Genomic DNA, 13,126 nt, shown 5'->3' with positions numbered 1-13,126 from the left:
GAATGATGGAAACAAATGGTGTATTTTGGTATAGCTGTGTCTGTCTACGTTACTTGGTTCCAAATAGGTTCTGATCCACAATTCTTCAGTAATTATTGTTATTTTTATGTATAGTTTTAACGTAGTCTGCTGCGTTTGATCTACCAGTGCCAGGCGGAATTGGCATAGCCAGACATGTGATCCTTACGTTATTTACAAGCCTTTATAAAAATAGAAGGAAACTCACGTGTCAGTGAAGTTTCCGCACATAGCCACGATGCCCTTGGTCACATCCTGGTCCACCAGGTCGTGGAAGCTGTCCTCCTCCAGACCTTCCACGCTGTCCGGATACAAGAATTCCAGTGAGGGCTCCGCCTGCACTGTGCTGCCGAACTCTTCGGCTGATGATGACAGGGACCAATCTTCGTCAGTGCTAATGGAAAAATTAAAGCTAAAGTTTTTATTTCAACCTTCCAAAGGGTCTTTATAACACGAGGCAATATCTGCCAGTCAAACTTTGTGACCAAACAGAAGAATAGTGAAATAATAATTTACGAGTAATAATAATAGTGAAATAGAATTCAATAATAAATAGGTGTTTACCCAGTGGTTCCCCTACTTCGAGACTCCAGACTAATTGGCCTGATCGCTTCCAAAGATCTGCGCTTCCTGGCCTGCATTTGTTCACTCTTGCATGCCTGGAAATACGATTTTATTATCGCCTTATATAGTAATAAGACCAAATATATACGTCAAAAGTTGAGGTCCCTTTACAACTACCATATATGTATATGTTACTATGGGTATGCACCCGAAGCTGACTCGGAAACGTCGTCGAATGAACTTCCAAAACAAGTGTTGCATTCGCGTACATATTATATAATGTACTCGTATATGTGACATCGTATCGGTAAGGGTATAAACGAAGTATAAAAATGGATGGATTGGTCAAGTGTGTGTTGGTAACCTCAGCGAAACGATGACAGGTGAAACTAAATAAAAACTTATATTGTTGATGGAAAATGTTTGAATAAGTAGTTTTGTACTTACTTTTCTATATGTATTATGTTTTATATTTACACTGTTATGTACATAAATAAATGAGGTTATTCAGACCTGTGTCATGAGGTCCACTTGCATCTCGTAGAGCTTGTGTCTCGCCGGGTCGTGGCGCTCCGGGAACGCGAATGCGCAGCAATGGAAGCTGTGTGTCAGATCAGCAGACTCCAGGTGCTGGAAAAGATAGAACGTGCAATACATTGGTTGACTGGTAGAAAAAGCCTTTTTCGTCCAACCCCATTCGTCATAAACGTTATAAGAAATATTGGACATGCTGCCAAATGAACATTGTGCTGGATAAGTACTGCGAAACGGACATTTTGCAAACTTTACGTGATTTTGCAATCAATCAATTTATTTGTCAAACATAGGTACGATAATACAGATGTAAAAATGCCATGTCTTGCTATGTATAGCATGCAGATATTCATTAAATTACGTGCATGATAATCAACAAATAAAATAAAATTATGTGAAATGTCATGCAAGCTGAACATATTGCGCGATGGACATTTGCGAATTGGAAATACTGCGCCAACTAATTTTTTTACTGCAATTTCAACTCAAGAAGATATACAGTATCTAGACAGAATTATTTGAATTAAAAGAATGTTCGTACCCTTAAATCATAAATGGACGGAATGTACTTCAAGGACGGTGTGTTCTCAATCTTCAAGGACTGCAGCTTCTCCAACCCAGCGGTTGGTAACGACGTGATGGAGGTGAAGCTCAGGTCTCTGAAACAAGTGTACTGCCAAGTGTAAATCTTTTTATTTTATTGATATTACAAGTGTAAGTGTGTCATCCTCTTATTTTATTGATATTACAAGTGTAAGTGTGTCATCCTCTTATTTTATTGATATTACAAGTGTAAGTGTGTCATCCTCTTATTTTATTGATATTACAAGTGAAGTGTGTCATCCTCCCATTTTATTGGTGTTAGTCGTTAAGCTACATTTTTACCCAGTGTTATGACTAATCTTTACCTTTATTAATCTCTCTCTCACATCTTTGTGTTTCATTCAGGGCTGTGAAGTCAGCGTAATAAAAGTAAGTAATCAATTTTTTTTAAATTTTGAACTGTGATTTTACAACCGGCTGTCTAGATGTCGTCAACCATCCATGAGAATGCTCTTGCTGCCTAGCAGTCGCTGCGTACGATCCACGGATATGGAGTGACCCTATTCTAGGGTGAACCACACGCTTCAAGTTCCTAACCGCTTGGGAACGACGTAATTGGCTGTGAAGGGTTTTGGAACAAGTGTACTAGTATGCGATCTTCGACTTTAAATACTCTAATCGGAAGCGAAGAAGCGAATAAGAGAAAACTTTTTGCTAATAAATAAAGGTTATGGTGGCGCTAGTGTGCAGATTTACGGAGATTTAAATACTTACAGTTGCCGAAGGAGCAAGTTACCGGCAAACGCATTGTCATCCAAACGACTCAACTTCACATTGCCTTTAAGACCTCTGGAAGAAATATCATATTTTATAGTTTCAGTTGACAGTGTTTAACCATCGTTTCATGTAGTAAATATGAATTTTAATTACATACTATAACTAAGTGGATTCCTATATTTTCTTCTGGTTTAACACGCTCTATAGCAAATGGCGGCGCGTCGTCATTGAAAATGGCGGCACAACGGCTTATTGAATGAGTTTGATTCTTAGAGAATTGAATATTATTATTTAATAGCCTTTTATGACCCAGTAATAAATTCTTAATTGGGCCAATAATAAGATTGACAATCTAAGATTAACAAAGATGGAAGGTAGCAATAGTGACTACTCCCTACCCCGATCCTGAGTATTGGGCATAATTTTACGCCATCCTTTGTTGAAGCTCAGTTCGTTACTCCAGCGCATATGTGGATGACTCGGCCGTCTTTTGCTATTCGGAAGAATCCAATCCGACACTTGCTTGAATGAGTTTTATGATAGAATAATAAAATACATATTGAAAATATACTTACAGTTTGGATATTTGGGCATATTTGAACGAAAATGCAGGAATTTCTTCGATCAAGTTGTAGTTCAAAGATCTAAAACAATTTATTTAGTTGATACAAATATAGCAAAAAAATAGGGTCATATACTTATTTAGTTATATAGATACAGCAATCAATAGAATAAAATACTTAGATAATGATTGTGGTAATGATTTCTAACCGATGGGATATCAGCAAAGTATTCATTTTTAATTCAGATTTGAGTAATCACAGTAAAACTAAATATCTAAATTCATTGATTTAGTACCCCGACTGACCTATAGGTCACAGTCTGGTTTTGAGGTTTCTTATTTATACAAATACCTTGACGAGGAAATAAGTACTTTCGCTACCATATTATACTTACTTACAAAATCTATCTAGGTACCTATTTTTTTTTACTATTACATAAATCTACTTTAATTAAAGTACCTGCGACTTAGATGCTTATCGATAAACTTAGAATTAATTTAATAGATGATTAATGAGAAAATAAAAATAGAAAATAGCGTGATAGTCTGTACCTAGTGACTTACACTTGATCGGCCCGGATACGCAGCGCGTGCGCCGGGATCCGCTTTATTTGGTTGCCATCCAGATCTCTGAAAAAACACTAGGTACAATATAGTCGAACGATTACATTGATTGTTGTTAAGTTGGCTAATAAACAGAAAAGTTAGGTAAGTAGGCACACAAATTTTAGTAATCCAGCATTTAGTTCCTTTTAACAACCGACAACCTTATCTAGGCGTTAGTGTGTTGTCAGTATTTTCTTGATATAAGCCGATAATAATAAAGAAATATGTTTATCAACAATAATTATAATTCTTTTGTTAAAATTTCCCGAAGTGCATCTATGCACTTCGCCGGTTATTTTGGGAATCTAAAAAACGAATGTAACCAATAATAGTTACATGTTGAACGCCAAATTTCACAAAATCTTTATTTAGTTTAAACCAAATTACAATTAAGTCGTTATCGTAATTCTGCGCCTAACTGTAAGATCCTGTTAAAATAATCACAGAACATCTATAAATAATTTTAATTAAACTCACACAGCTTGGAGATACGGGATTGAATCATTTTTTACCGGGTGTACTCGACTTAGATTCGGTACCTCTGTCAGCCCTGACGATGTTATTATACTGAAATAAAAAGCTCTGTTATAAAAATAAACTATTGGTTTATTTATTATAATAAATATTGTTTAATTATTAGTGTGCCAGCTACAAAAAGATAAAATTATATAATAAGTTTTTAATGAGACAGAACATATCAAAAATTAGTATTGACTGGTCACACGTTGGGCGCCAAAACCAAATCAACACTACAGTTTTTAAACTAAAATAACGAAAAAAGGCACTAAGCCTATATTTTACTTAGTTATTTAAATTTCATTAAAACAAAACATTTTTGTACATATTAACATTTTTATTGATGTAAGTACCAACTCATGTAGACATGACGCGTACTTACACTGTCCGTAATTCCAACATCGTTGGTAGAGGATCCACTTTTTCTAACATTGGTGCTTGTGTTATATACCTGCCGACAATATTTTACAAATAATATTATTTTAATAAGTTAATAATGTGATAAACAACGAACACATATATGTGGTGTGTATGTAATAATATAATTCAGGAGCATTATAATAATTTATTTCCTCTCCATTCAGTGATACAAAAGTTTATTCTCATTAATTCGAATGATAAAAATACCCGTCTAGAAGATAGTTCGCCCTTCAATGGTATTCATAACATTATCGGGACAAAACCTACTGAATATTGTGATATTTATTATGTACATTACACAAATCACGGAAAGAGGTCACTAAAAGTTGTGTTGTGTAAAATAAAAAGTTGTGTAAAATGTTGGCATCTAGGGCTTACAAAAGATACCTTCATTATTATTTATGTAAACCAACTCCATGGGCATTTTCTGAAGGCCGTCTCCAAGCCTCAAACTATTGTGATTAACTTGGGCAGGGCGTGGTCTTCCGAAGATTTATGGACTATGAAATGTGGATTTATTTTGTTATATACTCTTTGTAGATTAGTTTAGGTATACCGATTCTTTCATTATAGATTCACATTAAAAAAATTTTAAGGTTGCATGATTACCTAAATATGGGATTTTTGCTGTGTCTACAGAGAAAGTATCTGAGACAGTAATTGTTTTAGCTATCAGGTTCCACTGCTGGACAAAAGCATGGTATCTGTTGCCATTCCTTCATCGAAAGCGACACTTCGTCGGACCATCTCAGCAAAGCCCTTTGTTTTATAATATGTAAGGATATAAGGATGTATTATATAAATACAAAGTGGTACTTACAGTGATTTTAGTCTAGGCATTCTGGAAAAGTCTTCTACAGCTATGTATTCTAATTTAGGCGCATTCATGATGGTTCTGGAAAAGCATACAAACACGTTTCTATATTGTAAGTAATTTAGTTGTTCCTAGGCGGTGTTGGTTCGAGGTTGGGCGCCATGGAGATAACGAAATCGCACTAAACCCTGTTAGTTAAATACAAGGTTCCAGTATTTCAAAATTTCCAGTAACCAATAACGTCCAGTCCCATTAGATTTACAGAATAGATACCTAATATTCTTACAACATACTTTATACTTCTATACCTAACTAATTCTCTCTCTCTCTCTCTCTCTCTCTCTCTCTCTCTCTCTATAACTGATTGCGGATTGCAGTATCTGATCCTTTGGGTGTCGTGTCGTGAAAAACATCTGCGAAAACTGTAGTAGTACTGCGTGATTAAGTAACAGAGACTATGTAAATGTATGTGTCTCACATGTGTTCGACATGATGCAACCGAAACCCAGCCTCGTGGAGAGTCTTGTACGTGAACCTGGTGATGTCCGTGTTGCCAAGCTCGAACGAGACTCCCCTGTGCTTCACTTCTCTTTCTATGTCTTCCGCGTGTGATCTTCTAACTGGAAAGGAAGAAAACATATTTTAAACTCTTGTTTACGCGTATACGGATCCTCCACAAACTCCTAAAGTTTGTGGAATTTTATCCCCGTGACGATATTTACTTAGATGTCTTGAATAGACATCCTTCAAATACCTACAAAATAGGACTTCTTACAAAATTTTCCACTCCACTTCTGATTGTTTATAAAAAGTACCTACTCACTATATTAGTCATACAGCATTGGCCGCATTCAGCCGATCTATCATCGACATAAAAATCTAATAAATTATTGAAATGTTTATCAGCAAGCGGGTCTTTATAACAAATAATAAAATTTATACTAATACTTCATTCATGCATAGGCCGAAGTTAAATTTATGCGTTGGCACTTGACTAGTAAACTAGTAGACGCGCGATTTTCCTAGGGTAATTTGCCTTTTTCTATTGAACTTTTGAGATTCGTCCTCCTCCTCCCAATTAACAGAGATTAATCAACTTGGTATTCACAAGACCTTCAAAAGTATACTGTGTAAGCAGGTAAGATATATTTTTGAAGGTTCAAAAGTTAATAACATAGCTACTTAAGTAGGTACATGCAAAATAGAGACGGACGGGTGAATTTCACGACTGTTTGAACGCGGCGTGTAGCGTTTCATTAGTGTCGCATATTTTTAATTGAATTTGAATAAAGAATAATTTTTATTAAATTAAATATTTATAAAATTAACATTGCACCAGTACTTTACTTATTTATAAAATAGGATAATTAAATTAATTACTGTGTATGGTACAATTTAATAAATACTAATGATAGCCCACGGCGGTGTCGCTCGTGATATTCACCCTCGTGAAATTCACCCCGACATAACTTTAGAAAGGTCGCGCGTGTCTATCTGGTTGTTAAAATAGCTATACTTGTTATAAGCCTTAAGATTTATCTTCAAAATTGTTAAATATCAGGTTAGGATTATAGTAATAATAATTACTACTTAATTGGCACATTACATTTATTTTCGATTCATAAGTCGCCAGTGTACCGCGATCTTTATTTCTATGGAAATTTTATCGAGTGTTTGGATCTGTTGTTGGACTGAAAGCTGGTGAGAAAGTAGATCAAATATTCATAATAGATCGAACGTGAAAGTAGACTGATTCCTCCCGTGAAATCTACCGCAAACAGAACCATTGACATACATTTTTTTATGGACGGGATGAGATGCATGCAAAAATAATTCGACTTACCTAATTGCAGCTGTTAACATCAAAGAAGCAAATTAAAATGTTATCAGCTATGATTATGACACACGCATTTACATAATCATAACAGCGTTATCTCCGGAATTCGTTTCCATAGTTTATTTTGATATTCAAAACAATAAAGACATTGTTATCAATAACAAAAAAGCTAAAAATAAAATTAGTTATTATTATCATAATTATATGAACTAATCAACCTATCGCTGCCGCCGGTTCACTGTACCTAAGAGATCCTATATGGGATATGTCCGCCGTTGTATAAATAAATAAATATATTATGACAAATCACATTGTACATATGTATCTTGTATTCATTTAATGTATTTATTTTCGTGCAGCAAAGTTATTACAAACAAATTATTATTGACGGAATGATAATGAAATGAACATTGTAATCACCCACAATCACATCACACTCGTTTAATGGAACTTTATTTCATCAATGTTCTACAATTTTCTCGAAAGTTCGACACAGTTACAGTCACAGAATATCACAATTAAAGAAAGCATCGATGTTTCAGATTATCTAGGTACCTACCTAGATAGGTACATTTGAAAAAAACCCTTTCGTCTCCAAATCGCACGGTCATTGATATCATGCGTGCATGTTCTGTTTGGCGACATCAAGCCTACTCTTCTTGGTTTACCCGTTGGAAACTTCTGCTAGGATCAGGTGAAAAGAAGTGCTTACATTATTTTTTCAATCTGACAAAATAAAGAAATTAGTTTAAATATTTTTTTGATAAAAAAAATCACTGCTGTTTTTCTCTTACGGATAAAAATTATTTTGTACGTAATTATGTACAACTATTAAGTAGTAGCTATTTCATAGCATAGCTATTTCATAGGTGAAACTATATTTATGTAACTGTATATTTTTATAGAAAAGCCATGTTCCATCTATATTTTGCTTCTTTGCCATAGACAAAAGGCACGTGAAATTTCCCAGGGTCAGTAACATATGTATATATACAGTCCTTAATCTACGGTAGCCATCAGCCATCATGATTGATCACACAACACAATAACAATCATGATAAAAACTAACCTCAAACCAAAAACGTTATAAAAATACCTATACGAATTGGCCGTTATCTTGACTCACTCTCACGTACGTTTGACAAATAACAATATTTTAAATCACAATATAGTTGTTTACTGATGGCCCACGTGTTACCAGTTATATCAAGGGAGACGAGACGATCCACGTCATTTTAAAATTACCTATATTTTGTCTATTAATCACTGTCTACATTTACCGGTAGCAAAATAAACTGTATTACGTTCACATAAAGGTGATATGCAGTTGATATTTTGACGGTTTCACTAACAATATGCCCAATTTGGTGTGTTTGTAAGTAGTTGATGATAATCTTTCTACTTAATATTATAAATGCGAAAGTTTGTGTGGACGTTATGTGTGTATTCTTTTACGCAAAATCGGATTGTTATATACACGGGTAGAATATACTTAACTTGAATAACACATAGGGTATCTACTTTTTATCCCGAAATTCCCGCGAGAGCGAAGCCCCGTAAAACAACAAAAACATACTTTAGCGTAGGTACTTTACGCTAAATTACGTAAATAAATTATGTTTTGTCACTATCGCACATTACAATATTTGACATTGTCAGAACGAAACAAAACGTACTTTAGTTTAACTTTAACTTTCTTATTAATAAGAGGGGAATCGTCAAAAATATAATAAACGAGATAACAAATGCATATGTATCAGATATAAAGAATTGAATTGGCATTGTAAATCATCAATGATCCGATAAGAAATCATTCACAAGTCTCAAAATAAGTGCTTTGTTTTTGTACCGACTCCAGACTTCTATAACATCTAGGTGTAAATGTTATCATTATCGAAATTTTCCATCGAATGGACTTTATAATATTTGATACCTTTGTTCAGCAGTGGGTCGAAACGAAAAAACGAACAAGCGACAATGAAAAGAACATTATTATGATAAATCTGTCAAATGCTTATAGGCTTTACCTGAATTGATTTCATCTACCTATATAATAAAAACTGTAAGTGCAATGTCTGTACATTTAAAGAAAGATAAATTTCGTCTTTATAATAGAACAAAACATTTAAAAAATATATATTTTTTGTCATTGTATAATGTTGTCAGTGTATTTTGATACCTATCTAATTTATATGTAAATCATGAATTTAGTAAGTACTTCACGGAGTACCTAGGTACTAATTCCATGGTGTAAGTAGTTCGGATGACAGGTTAGTAATAATAATTAACTTTTTAATGTGAAATGATCATTACATATTCGTACAGTCAACAGCACATCAAGTTACCCTGCTCTACGACCCTTGGCGCGGTAAAGTGGCGAGTTTTCAATGAATGAATGAAATGAATGTAGATAGGTTGATGTGCTAGGTTGTACGCAAATGCAACTGGTATTTGTGAAGTTTGATTTCACATATTTTCCTCAGTACCCCGCACGTTCCTTACTCCTTTTTTCTCTTCATTATAAACTTAGATATCAAAAGCTAATATCTCCGTGGCAATTTTCTTAATAGATATAACTACGCGGCACCTCATGTGACAATGTCGATACCTAGGTATAGTTCAGTTGCGATACCTACCTGAGTACCAAATAGTAATCTATCTAGATTAATTCTTACATACCTCCATGTAAACATGTTAGGGTTGTCAACATAGTTAATTGATAACTACATAAATTATATCAACATAGCACGAACGATTTTTATCAATGTTGCTAACGTTTCAATGCCCCTGGTTATATATATATATATATATATGGACATAAATATGTAGGATGATATGCGTACCAATGTTCTGCCAACACTTCTGATACACGGTTTCTTTTCCACTGCACGATCTTCGGCTTCTTGTCATTGTCATAAAACCGCCATTTATTGAGTTTGTGTAACGTTCGTAGGGAGATAATTATAAGAACAATAATCGAGACGGGCAATATCGATGCGACATAACTTAGTTTTGTGATCGAAACACACAAAAGCTACGACGTAATCACATAACTCTATAGTTGTGTGATTACGTCTGATAGTTTTTGTTGATGTTTTAAAGATATTTCTTACGGTAATGATTCTTAACAGACAATCTGAGAGCCATAGGTTTTCTGTTAAGAGGCGTCCTTGGTTTGACTTCGATGTAGTGAAGACAAGACGAATGATTTGAAATACCTAAAGAAGATGTAGGTATATCTATCTTATGCTGACTACACACTTTCGCTGAACTCGGACAGACGCCGCCGCCGACGCGAAGAATGAACATTGTGTAGTTTGTATGAGGGCTTTTACCACAATGAGGAACCTGAAATGTAGGTATGCCATAACGGCCAAAGTTTGGCGACCTATAAATATAAATAAATAAATATAAATATATTAGGACAGATTTGTCCTATAGTATCGTTGAGTTAGTATCCTATAACACAAGTCTAGAACTTATGATATAGTGATTACACACTCAATCTGTGTAATCACACTTGTGTTGTGTGATTACACAGATTGAGCTTGTCCCACACAGATTGAGCTTGTCCCAAAGTAAGTTCTAGACTTGTGTTATGGGATACTAACTCAACGATACTATATTTTATAGTATATACATATATAGATAAACATCCAAGACCCGGGTCAATCAAAAAAACATTTTCCATCATGACCCGACCGGGGATCAAACCCGGGACCTCTCGGTTCAGAAGCAAGCACTTTACCACTGCGCTACCGAGGTCATATAAATAAAATATAAATTGGAGAAGACACTGATCATCTAAACGTTATTTTTTTCTAGTCTCATAAATTGGTTTCTACCTAGTTATATGTCCAAAAGTGTAGATTTACTTAATAGAAGGAATTTTTCTGATTAATAAGGGATTTTTTCGTACTTATCAATCGAAAATAAATACCAATAATAGTATTATACGTCATCGTTGATTTTCGTTAATGAAAACGTGACCACATGTTTACAATGAACGAAAACTCGCTGTCGTCAACCCTACTAAGTGCCAGTATGAGTACCTACCTAAGTGTTGACCGAGCCACTTAGAGCTGGACGTGATGGACACAATTCATCGTAGATTGAATGCGGTCCATTTGACGATACATTGTGGTGGAGTACATCATACGTTTTCTACAAAAAATGTTATTTTTGACACAAGCTTTCATGACGTTAGAAATAACTTGTTTCATTCAACACGGACAAAAAAAAAACATGCCAATCCTAATACATTATGAGATCTTGCTAAATTTATAAAAAATACAATACGTAGATATGACTATAACTGAAAGACTTGTTCGATAGAAATTATACATGGTTATAACTTTTATTCTACAACTTTTCTTGATTCGTAGTTTTTTTATTTCATATAAAAAAATACAATCTAATTTGCGAGTCTACACATCTTAACTCTACTTATGTAATAATAGCCAAGCAACACGAGACAGTACAGTAACCTAATGTAGCGGAATCGAACGTTATAGTTAATATTTATACGAACGTTATAGTTGTTTTAAAGAAACGACAAAAAAAAACTAGTGTTAAATTTTGTGTAAGTATATTTCGAGATGTCAACCAATTTTGAATTTAACAATAATCTTTGACACAAGTATGTAGTTTTTTTCTTTCTCATTTCGTTCTAGAACACTCTTTCATTACGCCTAGCTCAAACAAGCTCGTTTATCTATCTAGCAGCTTTTCCGCGCCATTATATAAATTTCGCGGTTATTTTCGGCGGCCATGTTTATTTACGCATCTGCTGCAGTCGACGCGGCGGGTAATTTGTGTTTCAGATTTGATGGACTGGTGGATAAGTAAACATAATTAATGATATTGAGAAGTAATGGACCCATTGGATTATTGTCTTTTTATGAATCTACTAGCTGCGCCTCGGGGCTTCGCTTCCATGGGAATTTCAGAATTAAAAGTACTCTATGTGTTATTCCACGTTATATTCTTCCCGTGTATCAAATTTCATAACAATTGGTCGAGTAGATTTTGCGTGAAAGAGTAACAAACAAACAAACAAACAAACAAACAAACAAACAAACAAACAAACAAACAAACAAACAAACAAACAAACAAACAAACAAACAAACAAACAAACAAACAAACAAACAAACAAACAAACAAACAAACAAACAAACAAACAAACAAACAAACAAACAAACAAACAAACAAACAAACAAACAAACAAACAAACAAACAAACAAACAAACAAACAAACAAACAAACAAACAAACAAACAAACAAACAAACAAACAAACAAACAAACAAACAAACAAACAAACAAACAAACAAACAAACAAACAAACAAACAAACAAACAAACAAACAAACAAACAAACAAACAAACAAACAAACAAACAAACAAACAAACAAACAAACAAACAAACAAACAAACAAACAAACAAACAAACAAACAAACAAACAAACAAACAAACAAACAAACAAACAAACAAACAAACAAACAAACAAACAAACAAACAAACAAACAAACAAACAAACAAACAAACAAACAAACAAACAAACAAACAAACAAACAAACAAACAAACAAACAAACAAACAAACAAACAAACAAACAAACAAACAAACAAACAAACAAACAAACAAACAAACAAACAAACAAACAAACAAACAAACAAACAAACAAACAAACAAACAAACAAACAAACAAACAAACAAACAAACAAACAAACATACATACATACATCCTCACAAACTTTCACATTTATAATATTAGTAGGATTAGTTGGGAATTAGATGAGATTGAAACTTCAATTCATGTACAAACACAGAAGTTTTTGCCACATAACACACACACATTTTGACGACCTCAGTGGCGCAGTGGGAAAGTGCTTGCCTCTGAACCGAGAGGTCCTGGGTTCGATCCCCGATCGGGTCA

General features: G+C 34.1%; 1 protein-coding gene across 3 annotated transcripts in view; it reads right to left on the bottom strand.

Moving 5' to 3' along the window:
• The window catches only part of Lgr1 (Leucine-rich repeat-containing G protein-coupled receptor 1), a 32,446-nt gene that overhangs the window by 1,202 nt on the left and 18,118 nt on the right, over positions 1-13,126 (bottom strand). For 2 of the 3 annotated variants that reach the window (XM_053753834.2, XM_053753833.1), the window contains exons 2-12: positions 5,833-5,974; positions 5,361-5,435; positions 4,503-4,571; positions 4,082-4,171; positions 3,563-3,628; positions 3,012-3,080; positions 2,434-2,508; positions 1,658-1,775; positions 1,096-1,212; positions 583-677; positions 227-412 (exon numbers count right to left, since the gene is read on the bottom strand). In XM_053753834.2, coding sequence (XP_053609809.1) covers positions 227-412; positions 583-677; positions 1,096-1,212; positions 1,658-1,775; positions 2,434-2,508; positions 3,012-3,080; positions 3,563-3,628; positions 4,082-4,171; positions 4,503-4,571; positions 5,361-5,428 — 953 coding nt within the window. In that variant the 5' untranslated portion in view covers positions 5,429-5,435; positions 5,833-5,974. Of the gene's footprint in view, positions 1-226; positions 413-582; positions 678-1,095; positions 1,213-1,657; positions 1,776-2,433; positions 2,509-3,011; positions 3,081-3,562; positions 3,629-4,081; positions 4,172-4,502; positions 4,572-5,360; positions 5,436-5,832; positions 5,975-7,197; positions 7,220-13,126 lie in introns of those variants that run through there. The other variant, XM_053753836.2, reaches the window with a different exon arrangement.

This window comes from Plodia interpunctella, chromosome 13 (assembly GCF_027563975.2).
Source record: "Plodia interpunctella isolate USDA-ARS_2022_Savannah chromosome 13, ilPloInte3.2, whole genome shotgun sequence".
Lineage (NCBI taxonomy): Eukaryota > Metazoa > Arthropoda > Insecta > Lepidoptera > Pyralidae > Plodia > Plodia interpunctella.
The sequence above is the reverse complement of the archived record's forward strand: the minus strand, read 5'-3'. Positions and strand labels throughout refer to the sequence as shown.